The sequence below is a fragment of the Microtus pennsylvanicus genome, chromosome 4 (genome assembly GCF_037038515.1).
Source record: "Microtus pennsylvanicus isolate mMicPen1 chromosome 4, mMicPen1.hap1, whole genome shotgun sequence".
Classification (NCBI taxonomy): Eukaryota; Metazoa; Chordata; class Mammalia; order Rodentia; family Cricetidae; genus Microtus; species Microtus pennsylvanicus.
The window spans coordinates 126,569,571-126,586,888 of NC_134582.1; the positions used below are offsets into that span (position 1 = coordinate 126,569,571).

The 17,318-nt window shown below is 39.3% G+C and overlaps 1 protein-coding gene across 43 annotated transcripts in view; it reads left to right on the forward strand.

Moving 5' to 3' along the window:
• The window catches only part of Celf2 (CUGBP Elav-like family member 2), an 829,031-nt gene that overhangs the window by 762,478 nt on the left and 49,235 nt on the right, over positions 1-17,318 (forward strand). For all 43 annotated transcript variants that reach the window (XM_075970392.1, XM_075970404.1, XM_075970381.1 and 40 more), the window contains 2 exons: positions 3,579-3,737; positions 7,716-7,779. In XM_075970392.1, the coding sequence (XP_075826507.1) occupies positions 3,579-3,737; positions 7,716-7,779 (223 nt within the window). The remainder of the gene's footprint in view (positions 1-3,578; positions 3,738-7,715; positions 7,780-17,318) is intronic.

Sequence of the window (17,318 nt, forward strand, 5' to 3'; positions counted from 1 at the left end):
AAACTTTCACCATTGCGCTTTTCATTCACTCATATTCATCCCCCTCTCTCTGTTCCCCTCTTTGCCCCCTCTCCCTCTTCTCTCTTTCCACTTGCATTTCCCCCTGATGACTTGAAATGCACCTTAGTGAAACCTCTCACCTGCCCTACAGCTGTCTTTTGAGCCTTTAATTGGAGTAACCCAGGTCCTGAGATATGAGGCACTTGAAGCAAAGTGTCGTTCTGGACCTAGAGGATTGAATACATATCCCACAGCAGGACTGGTATGGACTAAGCTGAACAACCCCCACCTCAGATTGCTGCTGTAATAAAAAGAAGTTAATAATGCTCCTATTTAACAATGCAATGCTAATTTTCAGTCTCCAGAAAAATCAGATTTGTCCCTTTACTTAAAGGTAAACAAGAAAGACTTGGGCTCAAATCCAATCTCTTAAGAGGTTGTGACTCAAACAGGAGAATCAGCAATGTGAAATATGCCACAGGTGGAGACGCACGGCTCTCTGTACTCAGTCTGTGATTTGGATCGTGGCCTTTCAGAATTTTGCACAAGAACATTCCAAAAGTGACCTGCCATCACTTACTCTGTATCGTCTGGTAGAACCATTTGAGAGTGCATGTGCTGCTGTGTTATGTACACTGTATCTGTGTATGGGTGACTTTCCCAGAGGTGGTGGCCTTGTGGTGTTATCTGAAGCTGTGTTTTCCTATTTGAACAAAAATACTTTTAATTTTATTTAATGTGCAAAAACTAGTAATTGTTTGAGCTTCTTTTTTTAAAATCCCCCTGTAACTGGGGTTTTATTTTTGGGACTTTTTGTTTGTTTGTTTGTTCGTTTGTTTTTGTTTTTGCAATGCTGCATCTTCCAAAGCATGCTGGGAGCTAAGTAATCATTATGCGTCATGTTTTATGGGAAACTTCTATATATTCATTAAGAAGGTGGGTGGAAAGGGTTGGAGGGATGTGCATGGCTTTGTCATTAAGTGTTTACTGTACTTTTTTGAGTTGTGACATCAGCATTGCAAAGCCTATTGTCTTTTTTGAACATTTATTTTGACTTTGATATTCCTAACATATATAATTAATGTGTTTTCCTTGCAGTGCAATGCATTTTTAAGACAATCCCACCCCCACCTCACCTGAAGGCAAGCATGGGTGAAAATCAAACATGATAGAAAATAATAAGCAGGATTTCAATCTTGCATACCATGCAGTCACATTCCTGATATTTTGACTTCCCCTTTCTTGTAGACTGCTCTAGATTTGTGGATTTCAAGCTATTTTTTCAGCTTAGACATTAAAATGAAAGTGCTGTTAAGAAAACAGTCTTCATATATATTTATTTACATACATGCATATAACTATTTTTATTTCCTATAATTGAGAGATTTATACCAAAATATATCTCCCCTTAGATAAGGTTTCTAAGTTCTTTTGACAATTAAAAGTACTGCCATCCCCAAATGAGTTTGTAGAGAATGCCTGTATGGCCCGAGTTCTTCATTCTACTGTAGAAGAGCTCAAAATACAAGGCAGAACCAGGATGAACCAAAACCAAAGTGCAAGATGCTTTCATGTGAAAAAACACTATATAAGGCTGGCCCAGGTTTATTTTTAAGATCTCTATTGTGATTCCATCAGAGTTGGTAGACTCCTTTTTAAAACTGGATACCCATGTTTAAACAAAGGACCCTCAGTTTGATTTACAAAATTGACTTCTAAGCAGAACAGTGCATGCCATGCCTTTCTACTTTAATCATACAACTAGGGTTATGTGTTTGATTTTTAACTAATTACATTATTTTCAGGACTTTGGTACACATCTTAAGTCAGACATTATTTAACTTAAAATGATGTGAATGTTCAAAGATTTGTCTTTAAACATGGATATAGCATCTATTTCCCCATTTTTCTCTACACTGTGCCCACTTGTTTTTCTTTCATGACTTAGACAGGTCACATTTAAAGCTACAGATATTTAATTTTCTGCTTTTATGCCTTTTTCATACTTAATAACAAGAAATGACTAAATGCACTATTAGGAGAAGATGCTGTCATTCGTTATGGAACACAGTTGATGCAGCAGTAAAACTTCTCCATGCAAAGCTTCTCTGTGCTGTTTTCATCTTCAGAGTATTTTGCTCTCGTTTAAGAAGTAGTAAAGTACTGAAATGTGTATTAGATAAAGAAAAAGGCATATTGGACTTTTTAATGATGGAAATGTTATAATAGAGGTAATTTGTTGACCTATAACATTCTGTACCATGAGTCTGCTTCCCAGAGCTATAGGTTCCACACTGAAAGTCACCTCACTTTCTTAAATAGCAAACTTGATAGCCTTAATTCACAGCGAAATTCCCAGTAACTACCCAAAGTGATAAGGAAAAGCAAGCAAGTTTGTCTTTTAGAAGAAAGTAAAATGACCCAATTGGAATCGGGGGGGAAAGTTCATTTAAATAGGAATATATCCTTTGTGAGAGAAGTCTGTTATCACATAATAAGATTTTATTTAACCACTTGGGTCAAAATACCTTTTTAAAAAATCTCAGCAAACTGGAACAGAATGATGAAGGAATGTGCTTCATGCCCCGTGTCAAGACAAAAGGCTCGGGAAGGAGGGCATTGTTCTGCTGTGTCCTTACCAAGTAGCAGATGTTTCAAGGGTGTTTGAGATAGGATGATCCTACTTAAAGTAGTAGGCTAATATTTTCCCAAAGATTATATCTAACTCAAAAATTAGTTTATTTTATTATACGACCTTTGACCATGTCTTTCTCACTATTTTTACTCCTTACCTTTTAAAGGAAACTAAAACTGAATGAGACTTGTAGATTGGTGAAATTAATAGAGAAAAGGAACCATGTAAACTCCTTCTCCTGCCATTTAAGAGACATCACTTTGACTAGAAAAAATGTGCTTCTGGATCCTTTGGTTTGCTCTGGGGACTTTGAATAGAACGGAAGGAGGAAAAGAGACCTTTCTGAGAACATGTGAATGATTACTTTGACTAGTGCCTATATGTATTTTTATATCTCTGTCCTTCATCCATGTTCCTGAAATGAAACTCACTTCTTTCTTTTATTGTGTCAAAATTACCTTCATTGTTCCAGTGTTCATAAATACATAGCTGAAAATAAATGAATGGTAAAAAAATGAGTGAGATATTTTCATTCCAATTGCGATTTCTGTCCCTTTATCCTCTACCCATCTATAGAAATGGCAGACACACCAACAAGCTATCTTTAATCAAGCAAACCCTGAAGTTTAATTAAAGATAAGGTCTTTGTCTTGAAGGAAATCCCGGAAAGTTGAAGGAAGACACATGAAGAGAGAAGAGACAGTGTAATAAGTGTCTTCACCAATCAACAGATACCATTAAAGAAACCAGTGGCAGTATATGAAGTCTTCTGTTGATGGTACCATACAGAGAAGAAGGAATATCAAACCATTTTAAACCATTCCAGACCATTCCATGTGCCCCAAGATAGTTAAGAAAGATAACGCCAATGATGACTAAATATTATAAAGAGATTCAATCAGGCTGTAACATCCTCTTCACTTTCCAATGTGTCTGACCACAGGGTTGCTCTTCACCTATCGTGGTGAAGTTTGCTGACACTCAGAAGGACAAAGAGCAAAGACGCCTCCAACAGCAGCTTGCACAGCAGATGCAACAGCTCAACACTGCCACTTGGGGGAACCTGACAGGGCTGGGCGGACTTACCCCACAGTACCTGGCGGTAAGTGCTGGAGTATGTGGGTCTGTGTGGTCTTCGTGGAGGAAAGGAACATAACTCCAAAACTGATAAAAGCTACTTGTCCATAAGTATGTCAAAAATTTACTTTCCTTACGTTTTGAGTCCCAGGGACTATGAAGTCAGCATTAGGGCAGGTTTTTGTTAATTAAATTGATTAGCATAAGAATGTGCCAAATTTAACTGTGGCCAGTTGGCAACTGAGTAAAACCCAATACACTAGACTTCTATGATGTTTTAAAGCACCATAAAAAAAAAACTCTGCTATATAAGTGGTGCTGCATGCGTGATAACTGATCATCTCAACTTTAGAGTCTAAAAATGCCAAGAGAATTGGCAGATAATTCACCAGCTGCAGGTTAGTAGTAGGAAGATTTCAGCTTCAGTCCTTATCCCCTGTCTTTCTGGTGAAGCTGTTTTGATGATCCTAATGTTTCTTTTTAGGCCAGACACAGATCTTTGAGCCATCTCTAACATTTTTCATAGTTTCTGAGTGTTTCCTTTGTATTAATCTCACTTTGTCATTGTCTTTATTGAGATACAGTAGCCAGAATTTAGGACAGTTCCTCTCTTAAGAACTAAGCTAGACACAGTAGTAACCCCAAGCAAGAACATCAGAACCTCTTACTGCAGCCTTTGTAGAGACTGTCAATGTGGGCTGGGAACCAGTGAGTGCTCTGCCTCTCTGCTTTGTTTGGAAACCTCAACTCTATGCTACATGATTATTAATGAAGTTTAATTTTGTGCTTTTAAGACTTTTCCTTGTAGCATGAGAGTTTGACAAGGACATGTTCACATCCAAATTCTACCTCTACCATTTCACATTTTAACTATTCCTCGAAGGTTTTACACTGTAGCAGAAGCGGCACTATTTTGTGAGACATCTTCCCTGTTGCTTTGGAAGGGGAGATGAGGAAAGGAGGCTCTAGGAGATATAGTGCCTTAACCAAGATCATACAGCTGCTAGTGTCTATGGCCCTTCAGTTATCTAAGTTCCCAGCTTTATCACCACCACTTCCATACCCTGCCAGGCAGAGTTTGCCATGTAAAGGAGCAGGTGGGGAAAGCAGAGACATGCTTTTCCTGTCTTTGTCTAAGCCAGTATAAGATATATTACTGTAAGTTTCTGGCTATTTCTCCACTTCATCCTTAAAGATACCATGGATACTTTTGCCAAGCTTATTGCTTAAATCTACATATATGCTGCCATGGTTGTTTCCTAGTCTGTGGTCTGGCAATTTTATTTTCAAAAAAGAATAACAAAGTAGAATATAACCTGTAACCTAGAACTTTTCTCTTTTCCCTCCCTTCTTCTTTTCCAGAAGCAATCAGTATTCTAACTCTTTTTAAACTTTCTTTTGATTTTTAAGATTATAATTAAAGCATTTCTCCCTCCCCTCTCTTCCCTCCAAACCCTCTAATATATCCCCCTTTCAAATTCATAACATCTTTTTTACTGTTATTGTATGTATATATGAATACACACATACATATATGTTCCTAAATATAACCTGTTTTGTCCATATAATGCTACCTGCATTATGTTTTGAGTGCTGTTTGGCACTGGACAACCAGTTGGTGTGCTCTTCCCTGGGAAAAACCACACCCTCCTTCTCCATCTCCCAGCTTTCCTCAGTTGCCTCTAGTTTTTTATGTAGGATTGAGGCCTCATGGATTTTTCTCAATCCGGTTTGGTATATCTATTGGTATCATCCTTGTTCAGCTCACAATGGGCAGTCATGTTCATAAGACTTTATAGATGTAGCTATAAAACTTTATCTTTGTATTTGTGAAGTATTTTATCACTTTATTATACACTCATTTAAAAGTTTTTTCAATGTAAAAAAAATTAAAGTTACGTTAATTATTTTTCCACAAATTTTTTGTTGAGGTAGTCACAGGCCATCAGCTTAATTGTAGCTACCAAACTTTTCATTCAAGGTTAAGATCATGGTTGGCCTTTTTATACTTTCTAAATCCTGCTTCTTCTTCTACCATTTCTGAAAACCAAGACATGGGTCCCTGTCTCAGTATTATGACACATTTCCCTTGCTCTGCAGCTAACAGAAATCTCTGGTATGTCTTCCTGTGACCATATCAGATAATAAAATAGCCTCACTTACAGAATTGCCTTTTTATAAGCAGTAAGTAGGTTTTCTCATGTCCTCCCAGCGGTCTGTTCTTAGTCATGCTTCTCTACTCTTTTTTAAGATTTATTTATTTATTATATATATAGTGTTCTGCCTGCATGTACACCTGCATGCCATACATACATACATGAGGGCACCATCTCATTATAGGTGGTTATGAGCCACCATGTGGTTGCTGGGAATTGAACTCAGAACCTCTGGAAAAGCAGCCAGTGCTCTTAACCTCTGAGACATCTTGCTCTTTTCATTTGAAAGTCTTCTTGTCTAAAAAGACTTGGCCATTAAGGTACTCCCTACTTCTCTGTTAAACAGGAGTTCAAGCCTGTAATTTTTGGTGATTGTTTCTTGACTTTGTAAGTAGTCTGCTTACCTTGGCAGGTGTTACTAATTCCTTAAATACCTTCAAAGCTAATTTTACAACTTTAATTTAAAAAGAAAATATATACTATGAAGGGAGGGCTGCCACTTTTAAGCACAGTAGATAAGAAATTCAACAAATCAAACCAAAATAAGATTCTTATGTATTAAAATGGATAATCCCTAGGGTCTTTTCCTTCTCTCTTCCTGTTCACCTCTTCCTGTTGTGAGAGTTTGAGAACAGGCTGTGTGCACGGAGCTTCTGGCTTCCGCACATGTAAGTTGTATCTTGTTAATCTACCTTACCAAAAGAATATCTCCACATCTACTCAGTATCCTGAGATAGGACCTAAATTAGCCTACAGTCCAGCTAAGGTGGACAAGAATGCTTCAGAACTGGAACCATGTGCTTTACCTTCTGATGCCCACTGACTCTGCACAGCAGAAGCTGAATTTTTAAAGGTGGAAAAATGAAGACCTTCACACATTAATTAATATCTTTTTAAGATTTTTGACATATCTAAAATACACAGATTTGGTGTATAGAAGATAATTCCAGATTTTGGCACGTACTTTGTCTTTTTTTCTGCTGGTAAAGACCATCTTTAAGAATGAGTGACCACTTGCTTAGCAGTGTGACTGTGACTGTAAATAGCTATTCTTTGGTCTTAGTCAGTAAACTCATGTGCCTCTGAAAAAGGATAAAGAAAACTGACTCTGCACATGGATGGGGAAGGAGCATACAAGGCACTACCTCTAGCTGAGGAACTATGAACAGTTAATGGCCGTTGGTGAAGGAGGGCCATTTTTCTGTCAGTGTATGGCCCTTGATATGTTGCCTGTGCTCTATGGACGGTCCCATACTCATTTACCATGCGCATATGGGTGACTAGGTGGACTCAGTCGGCTATAAAAACAAGAAGATATGAAGTCCAGAGGTAGGATGCAGAGAGGGGATTAGTGGGAGTTGGAGGAGGAAATTGTAATCAAAGTATATTGTACACATGTATGAAGGTCTCAAAAAATAAATATTCTTAAATGTTACTTAATAAAAAAGAAAGGAAAAACTGAACTGGGAAGGAAAGTAGGAAAGAGGAGGGAATGGACCTTGATTGACAGACATGAGTTATGGTAACTACTAGACTACAGAGAGTTATAATTAGTCATGCTTTGTTGGTGTCAAAAGATTTAGCACCTGGTTGTTAAAAAGAGTAAATTGATTAATTGTTTTAAGACAGCAGTGTTCGTGAGTTTCCCTAGTGTCTGTGTTTCTTAATAGAGATTAGACATTAATATGAATTTACACTTCCAACTCTGGGGACCTTCAGTCCATCAACAGGGAGTGGCAGCCAACTATGTAAAGGGAAAGGAAAACAAATCTGTACCCAAATATAATGAGGAAGTTGCTTTGTCTCCACATTGCTCTAACTGACTGAGCGCTTGTGTTCTTTTGTAGCTTCTGCAGCAGGCCACCTCCTCCAGCAACCTGGGTGCATTCAGCGGCATTCAGCAAATGGCTGGTAAGTCATGAAGCACATGCCATTCCTTTTGACCATGCTGTTTTCTGAGTGTTTGCTTGTTTCAAAGGATGAAGGAAGAGTACTTACCAGATAAACGAGCTTTTTGTGTCTTGGGTATTAAAATTGGAATCAGCTGCTCTGAAGTGTTTCTCTTGCCGTTGTATTGCAAATCTTGTCAGAGTATATTCTTTAGTTGTTTGTGGGATTTTTGTACTAGGTTGATGGCTGGAAGGTTTCCAGTGATATTCCTATATCTAAGGGCAGCTGAAATAATTAAATTCTCTAAGATTTTTAATAATAAGTGATCAATAGGAATGTTCTGACCTCCATAACAAAAGCCAGGATACCAGCCTACATTTGATACAGTTTGTAGTCCCTTGATAATAACAGACAATTAACACAGTGCCTTTTTTTACTTTAGTACCCAGTTAACAGAATTGTGCATCAGAAGCTTTTATGTAAAAGTATCATCTTTGTTCTCAGAAAAATCAAAGAGTGACTGTATTTGAAAAGCAGCTTATTGAAGGATTCCTTTTCATAATGAGCTATGCCAGTAGCTGCTGCACCACAGTGATTAGTGAAAGGTCAGTCCTGCTGGGCCACCTTCCCTGCTGACACCCTACCTAGCTCAGGGCCAGGGAAGGTAGTATGCACAGGAAATCAGAATACAGGTGCCCATTAACCTTCCAGGAGGAACAGTAGAATGTCTTTCCTTGTTTGATTCCAAAATAGGGGGAGGCAAAGAAGAGATTGGGGGAATGTTAGAATGAAGCAGTTTTCTTTAATTAGGGAACATCCCTTACTAACTAAATGAAATCCACATATATAAAATAAAAGCCAGGTTTATTTGTCCCTACAGAAACTCCTATTTTCCACTGAATATTTTTTCCAATTGAGTACCTTTAGTTGGTTTTTATATTGTTGTTCTTGTTTTGGTTTTGTTATTGTTATTTTGCATTCTGACGAGTTTCTCTCCATATGTATTCTGTGACTAACAGCCTAGTGGTTTGTTGTGGTCCACAGGGTAAGGGACAACTCATCAGATTGTCTAAGTTACTCAGATCTATTGTTATCACTGTAATACAGCTTTTAGGTTATTCAAAAATGTATTTTTAAAATGATAACTAGTTAAATGATTGCATTATATGTAAGAAAATGTGTTAGGAAGCTGGCCTGGGACTAAGAGTCACACTAAATGACTAATGTATTTATAATCTGTGACGGAAACAGGAGAGATAGTAGTCAGATATTCAGGGAAGCTTCTATTCTTTGAAAGGAAAAAAATCCTCTCAGTGGCAAGCTGCTCAAAACATGCTAACATTTGTCATATTTTAGGTAGGTAGGCAATTTGTTTTCCTTCTAGAACAGACCCACCCATATTCAAAATTAGGGGTTTTCCACAAAGGAAGCCTCAGATTCCCCTACTCTCAGAACTGTGTTATGCAGATAAGGTCATTTATTCCTGGGGCTTGGCACAACACGCCTTCCCAGGTGGACAGGATTCCCTACCATTTTTCTCAGGAAGTGTGTGCCATGTGCCTCTGCCGTGTCAGCTACAGGTCAGGATATTAGCGTTTACACGTCCCGTGTGCTGCTTTGGAAACCTAGGGTATCGAGGATCACCCTAAAAGGTGTCATGGAGCAGACACCTTTTATTTAAAGACATTCTGTAAATGCTCTAGGGTTTCCAAAAAATCCTTTTCTTGAACCTTGACCATGTTAAATACGTCATCCTAAGTGTGCACAGACTGTAAAACCAAATACTGAACTGTCCATTATAGGCCAACATCTTGGATATATAAAGTATTAAAATGTAGGTACCAACCTCTTTTTTTTTTTGGAGCTTTAAAAAAGTACTTCTCACTTATGAGAATAATCAAGTTTCATCTTTCTAAGTATTTAAAGCTTTATGGTTTGTGGTATTTTATTTTTTAATAAAGTAATGGAATGTCTTGTCCCCAAAATAGTACTTAGCTTTGGTAGACTTACTTTTTTTACTTGTCATTTTCCTGCTGAAGCATTGTGGGCTGATCATGGTAGATGGGTGACATCGATTGCTTGCTGTTTTAATTCCTGTTCTGTTGTTGTGAAGAGACACCATAACTAAAACGACCTTAAAGCATTTAATTGGGTCTTGCTTACACTTTCAGAGGATTAGTCCATGATCATCATGGCAGGAAGCATGGTGGCAGGCAGGCATGGTATGGCACTGGAAAAATAGCTGACAACTTACATCTGGTCCATAAGCACTACTCACATGCAGCTGAGTCTGGCATGGGCTTTTGAAAACTCAAAGACCATCCTCAATGCCACACCTCCTCATCCTTTCTAAACAGTTCACGACCTGGAAACCAAACATCCAAATATATGAGCCTGTAGGAACCATTTTCATTCAAACCACTACACCTGTTAACTCCTCCAGCTTCCCTAGAGTTGTTTCTTCCTCACCAGAGTTTCCCTGAATACCTCAAACTGATCAGTGCTCCAAGGCCTGCCCCAGTGGCTTATGGATGCAGCCAGTCCTCCTGTAAAGATACTAGAGACTATGTCTGAACAGATGAGTGAAAATAAATCTGTGAATTGACAGGCAAAAAAATTATATTTAGGATGCATTCCCACTTGAGCTCAAGTTAAATGCCCATTTTTTAATTACAAAACTTAACCTTAGCCTTACCTATAAACTGAAAATCACCATTAAAACCATTGTTACTACCTTCACAAATGTACTACTGAGAGTTTGGAGATAGTTTATCTAATATAAAACATGTTACAGAGTACATTATACATGATAAATATAGTAAACGCCATATAATAAGGTAGACGGTATTTAATTTAAGAAGACATTTAATCCCAGTCCCAACTGGTGTTCAGATGTTTATTGAATGATTGATGGTCTGACATAGTAAAGATGAGGATATACACAACTCTTACTCCCAAAGAGTGTGAAGCATTTTGCAAACCAATACTATTTGGCTATGAACAACTATCAAAGCATAATAGTCTTTCAGAAGACAGAGATTTAAAGATGGTTCATTTATATGAACAAAACATTTTTCATTTGAGGAGAGAAAAAAGGCAAAAAGTAAACAAAAATAAATTTTAGATGCCACATTATTAAATAATCACATCAGTAAAGTCTGATTGTTGGCCCACAGACCCTGTAGCTATCTACCTTTCTCTGTCAGTCACAAAAATCAGGTCAAATATCCCTGCAGCTGTTACAGTTAAGAAACTATGATATCCTTGCAGCTCTGTAGCACGATTAATAAAATCCCAAAGACAGATATTGGGGTTCAACCTGAAGGTCAGAAAAGCAAAACAGCTGGCCACTGACTCTTACCTCTACCTCAGTCTGAAATGGTGATCCTAACTCCAGGAATCTCAGAATGTGACTTCCTGAGAGCTGTCTCCTCCCATGTCATATTCCTCTCTAGGAGTGGAACTAAAGGCATGCACCACTACCGCCTGTTTTCTATGGCATACTAGTGTGGCTACTGGGATTAAAGGGATGTGTCAGCCAGGTGGTGGTGGTACACACCTCTAATCCCAGCACTCAGGAGGCAGAGGCAGGCAGATCTCTGTGAGTTCGAGGTCAGCCTGGACTACAAGAGCTAGTTACAGGACAGGTTCCAAAGCTACAGAGAAACACTGTCTCAAAAAACAAAATGAAATAGAAAAACAAAACAAAAAATAAATTGAAAAGGTGTGTGTCACCACTGCCCAGTCTGTAAGGCTGACCAGGGCAGCTGTTTTACTCTCTGATCTTTAGGCAAGCTTTATTTATTAAAATACAAATGAAATATCAGACACAGCATCTCCCTATGTATTTATTAAAATACAAATGAAATATCACTACACAGCTGCAAGATAAGTTTAAAGTACTATCTGATGTCTGCATCTTGGCATATATGGTAAGCTATACTTAATCATGTTCATACCATCTCCTGAAAACCTAGAGAAGTCAGAAACTCTGTGTGTTGTTGAGAGCATGCGAAGGCTTTCCTGTAGTGACATGCTTCATGTGTCTGTCTCTCTTATCTCTTCATGGCTGTCTCTCCTAATGAAGCTTTTTTTTAAAAGGAGACTGTCTCCCTTCAAGGCCCCATCATGTTGTCATTGGCATGATTGTCTCTCCCAAGTGGTCTCAGAATGCTCATTCCATTTAAGCTCCTTCCCAAGTCAGCCGCATCTGCCTGTAGCTCCAGTTTATGCCATAATGAGCTATGCTTTATACTGTAGCTATATATCAACTATATGTTTTCTTCAAAAAAATCTAAACCATTTTCCTTTGAAACTACACTTTTTGTGGTTTCTATAAAAAATAAGCTTTACTAAATGTGGAATTTTAAAGCAGAAATGGATTTAGGATCAAATCTTCATAAACTGAACCCTTTTACGTGTACTTACTGTGCTTGAAGGTAATCAATTTTATTTTACCTTTTAAAATTTTTAACAAAAACATACTCGTATTTAGCTCTTTTCTAGTATTTATTCAGTGGATTTTTGAAATTTGAGAAACATGGGATCTGCAACTAACCTAAGAGTATGTATCTTAGGTGAAGGAAAAAAGAATAAGGACCAAGTATGCTTTTGATTTTTAACTTCTTCCTGGCTACTGTGGCACCTCAGAAGACTGTCTGATGGAAAACAGAGGTGACACTTCGGCATTTGCATTTAACCTGATTCTTTGTAACAGTGTGCAGTTGTAAGAGTATACCAAAAGCAAAAGTCACCTCTTTACTACATTGCAAATTGGAAAAACAGAAGTGTGAAATGGCTAAATACGTTACCTTGACACCATAGCACCATTGACTGGAGTGGTGTGGACTAGGATACAGACCTCTCAGATACCACTAATGAATAAGGAACTGTTGGCATGCCATGGAACAAGTGGACAAGTGAAGCTAAGAAGATGTAGGCTAATACATTTACCCTAAGTCATTCAAATAGTGGCTATGCACCCATATTACAAAACCAGTTGAGCCTGATTCAAAACCTGAGCTTCCTGTGCCCATAAGGCTTATGACATAGCACTGTGTCCCAGCCAGGCCATGTGTGTTCACATAAACATAAGCTCCAATGAGGTGCCTACACAGGTAGCTTACTGGGCAGATACCAAATCCCGGTTGAAAGCAGAGCCCCACAGCTGCTAAAGAAGTGGCCGCTAGGACAAATAGTAAACGCCTCACTTCATTCTGGAAAGTCCAATTTATTAGGAGTAGGCTGTAACTCACAGAAATGTGCCTGCCTTTGCCTCCCAAGTGCTGGCATTAAACACGTGCACCTTTAGTCCCTGAGAACAAACTCAATACATGACCAAGGATAACCATGAACTCATGACCCTCCTGCCTCTACCCTCTGAAGCGCCAGTCTGTACTGCCACAGGCAGTTTCTGCGGTGCTGGGTATGGAACCCAGGGCTCTGTGCATGGTAAGCAAGTACTGTCCCAAGTGATCTCTGTCCTCCCCTAGGATCATAAAAGTGTGGAGACTGGAAGCTAAAGGTGAAGAATTACCTCCTGAGGAATAGGGGAACAGCTTCATTTCAGATCTGACTGAGCTGACTGCAATTCCCTTCTGGAAGCCGGCTCTAAATTTTGAAAGTAATAATAAAGTGTAGTGAAACATTTGCTTAAAACAACAAAATTCTTTTCTCCTTTTGTGAATTTAAAATCCAGTCTCTGAGAAGATTGTCTGAAAGTGTCTTTCACAAGTAAAGAAGAGAGTTTCTAAAAGCAGCGTCTGGGCAGTCTCAGAAGCTGCAGTTGGAGCAGCTCCCAGAGTGAAGTGTGCTCATAGGCCCACAAAGACCCTGTGTTCTTCCCTGAGTCTCCAGCAGTCCACAGCACAGACACTTCCTGTGACTGTGCTAATAGGCCTTATGAGAGTGTTCTGTAACCACACATCTGTCACTTTTTAACAGACCTGATTGGCAAGCACTTGTAACAACTGACATCTGTTCTCACTTATTGATATGCAGATTTATGGTAATTACCATGAACAATAAGACACAAAATAACCTAAGGTGAACATTAAATTAAATTTTCATGCCCTTCTCCTTATAAATAATTTTTTTAATCTTAAATTTCAAGTTGGAATATTGCACATCTGTTTTCTACATAATTTCTTTATTTTTGAGGAATTTTCTTATTAAATAATGAATGAAAACTTGAATCTCCTCACTCCCAAGTTTTTTCTTTTTGCCATCATCATACTAGCTCACTTTTAGATTTCCTAAAACTTAAGTGTTTTGTATGTTTAGTCACCTAGATTATTGCCCTTGGTTTGAGAGGTGCCCAGCTGAGCAGAACTTAAATGTGGCCATTTTTCTTCTCAGAAAAGCTGTTTGCCAAGCCAGAGCCAGCTTCCAAGAAGGGTGACAGGCGCCTTTCCGTCTGGTGCCCTTTCTTGGTGAAAGAGGAAGTATGAGTGGGGTGGGAAGAGGGCCTGCTGTAGGAACTGGGAAAGAAGGGAAGACTGGGGCCACTCCCGGCCCCATGAAGAAGTGAAAGGAAACAAATGACTGGAAGAAAGGACCATGGAAGACTGCCTGTGGGCCCAGGGAGAAGACAGAGTTAGTAAAGGACAGGAGCGATATTGCAGTCCCTCAGAACAGCTTTGGGCAGGAAGCAGTTTAAGGCAGATGGTAATCCAGTGCTCTGGGAAAGTCTGGTGATGGAAGGCAGCAGAGAAACTCTGGGAGCCTGCCCCACCCAGTTTCTTACAGAGAGCTATTACCTTTTCTCCAAACAGCCAACCCTAAGAAAGAAGAGCCATGGTAAGTGAGATGTCTAATTTTGAATGAGAACACCCTGGCCCATTTGTGGCAGAAAGAACCCAAACCTGTCACCAGGGATATGCTGTTTGTCAGTGGAGGGTTGAGAAGCACCATGCCCACTAAAAGTTTTCCAAGCTCCTACTCATGGTAGGATCATAACCAGTATATAACAGAGCACGAATGAGGGAATGTGATAGGTCTTCATCTTGACTACCTTGGCCAGTAGCTTGTGTTTGCATCGCAGTATGGTCTTTGGACCGTGTTAGCCATCCCCCAAAGTGGTATCATGGAGACTATTATTCTATCTGGCCTTTCTGTTTATCAACAAGAAAAGGTTGAAGAAGATGGCAGAGACTCTCTCATGTGGTGATATGTGTGAAGGGAAAATTTAGGAAGGTTACTTTGGAAGGGATTCATACAGGAACAGAACAGAAGAGAGCCTCATTGTTGCCAATTTGGCTCCAAGACCTGTAATAAATGTCAGTATGTAAGGTAAAGGATGTCTGTCTAATAAGTATACATTTAATTAACAAATGATTGTGAAAAAAACAGTGAATATTTGGTACTGGTGTATCAATAGGGGAATTAAAACAATGATTGGCTGTACAAACAATATTCTTTAACACTTGATTAAAACTGTGTGCTATTATTAGATCATTCATTTTATGTGAGTCTATCCACGACCTATCATGTATTTTCTCTCTCTCTCTCTCTCTCTCTCTCTCTCTCTCTCTCTCTCTCTCTCTCTCTCTCTCTCTCTCTGTGTGTGTGTGTGTGTGTGTGTGTGTGTGTGTGTGTGTATGTATGTGCATGTGTTTGTGTTGGTAGACTTGAACATGAGGTAGAATCTTTGTCCTCAAAAATCTTAGTATTTTGTTATAGATGTAGGAATTGCATATAGTATCTAAATAGGATACAAAACAAGTAAAGAAGTTTATGGATAACACAAAGAAACAAGGACCTGATGTTACTAACCCACTGAATGTATTCAGTCAGGACAATTGATACAGAGCCTTCTGACTCTGGTTCTAATACTGTGCTTCCCTCTTAGGGAGAGTCCTAAGTGTACTGGAAAAGGGCCCTCTGACCTGAATCTATAATAATTGTTACTAACTGGTGCCAAATGCATGGGTGAGGTTTTATTTTCATTGCTAAGTCCTCCTCTTATATGCCCAACTGTCTGTAGGATAGTCATATGGTTCACTTCTTTAGAACATTAGAAGGAACACTAGTAATAAAAGGGGACATATGAATCTGTGCAGTGGGCCTCACTCTGCAAAATCACTCACAGTCCAGGTGCTCTTGTCACACTTGAGTATGAAGTGTGTTCAGGTAGCTTTCAAGAAATACAGTCTTTAGTTGGTCTGAATGGGTCTCCACTAAAGCCAGGCAAGTCCGTACTTCTTCCACTTCGCCAAAGTGAACCTGAAAAATTAGACAGTGCTTCTAATAAATACGCCACTGTTAGACCATCACCAGAGAGACAAAGAGAAAGCTTTACTCCCAGACACATTTGATGGCTAGATTTCACATGTTCCATATCCTGCATCTCTGCATTGCTGCCAAAGAAGTGGGTAGCTGTTTGGATTTACACAACCCAGCAAGTCCAATGGATCCTGAATGAAGGCAGGAAGTGATTTGTGACATACTGAAAACTCACTTTACTTCAAACCCCTCAGGAGCTTCTTTTCAAATCAGGAGCCCAAGCAAAAGAGCACAGAAGCAGTGCTATTTCTAGGGCTCAGCACCAGGCTCTTCTTCATGCACTCAGCCAGCTGTGCACGGCTGTCTGGAATCTGCTTAGGATGGGAAAACTATCTTTCTTCCTCATGGTGCATATGAACCATTATCAGGCTGCTCCTCTTAAACAAGTCAAATTTGTTGAAGAGATAGTTATTGGGTATCTGGATTTGAGTCGTGAGAAGGTAAAATTAAGCTGATTACTTGACTCCTGTCTCTTTCTCTATAGGAAAAGACACATTGTTACTGTTACTTACTGAGACGATTCATGGGGCAAATTACCTCAGGTATTTAGAGGGCCTGTTGACTGAGTACAGAGGAGTGAGGGAAGAATGTTGGAAATCTAAACAGTGAAGGCAGCAGGCCAGAGCCCAGCCTCAGCTCATCTTACACTCTTGCACACTTTCGTTTGCATTCTGTCTTTTAACTTTAATAATCAGAAATTCGTTCTAGTTGAAAATGTGTTGGCTGTAGGTTTAATGTGTGTGTGTGTGTGTCTGTCTGTCTCTCTACTACCACATACATGTGTAGATCAGAGGACAGCTTGCCAGAGTTAGTTCTCTCCTTCCACGAATTAGGCTCTGAGGATGGAGACCTCAGGTCATCAGGCTACACTTAAAATGATTTAAGGCCCTGCCAATTCTTGTCCATCCTACACTGAGTTCCTACTGTGGAGACAGGATCAGTTAAATCCGGAGGCATTCATCACTAACATTCGTTGAGTACTTAGATGATGCTAGAGTAATCTGCATTCATCGTATGTATTTGCACAGCTCTCTGCATTCGGATACAGTTCACCTGGTCCCCGAGAAATGAAGAGGCTGAGTAATTGTCTACACCCATGTACCTGGAAAAATGACAAAGCCAACATTAGCACCTGCGTCAGCTCAGTTTCAGAGCAGGAGCATTTACACAATGATCTTAATTCTTCTGTAGTATCTGTGTACCTGTCAAGTTAGGGAGTTTACTCCAGTGCTTGTCCTGCAGCTGCCTATGCCCAGCCCTCACCATTTTCATGACAG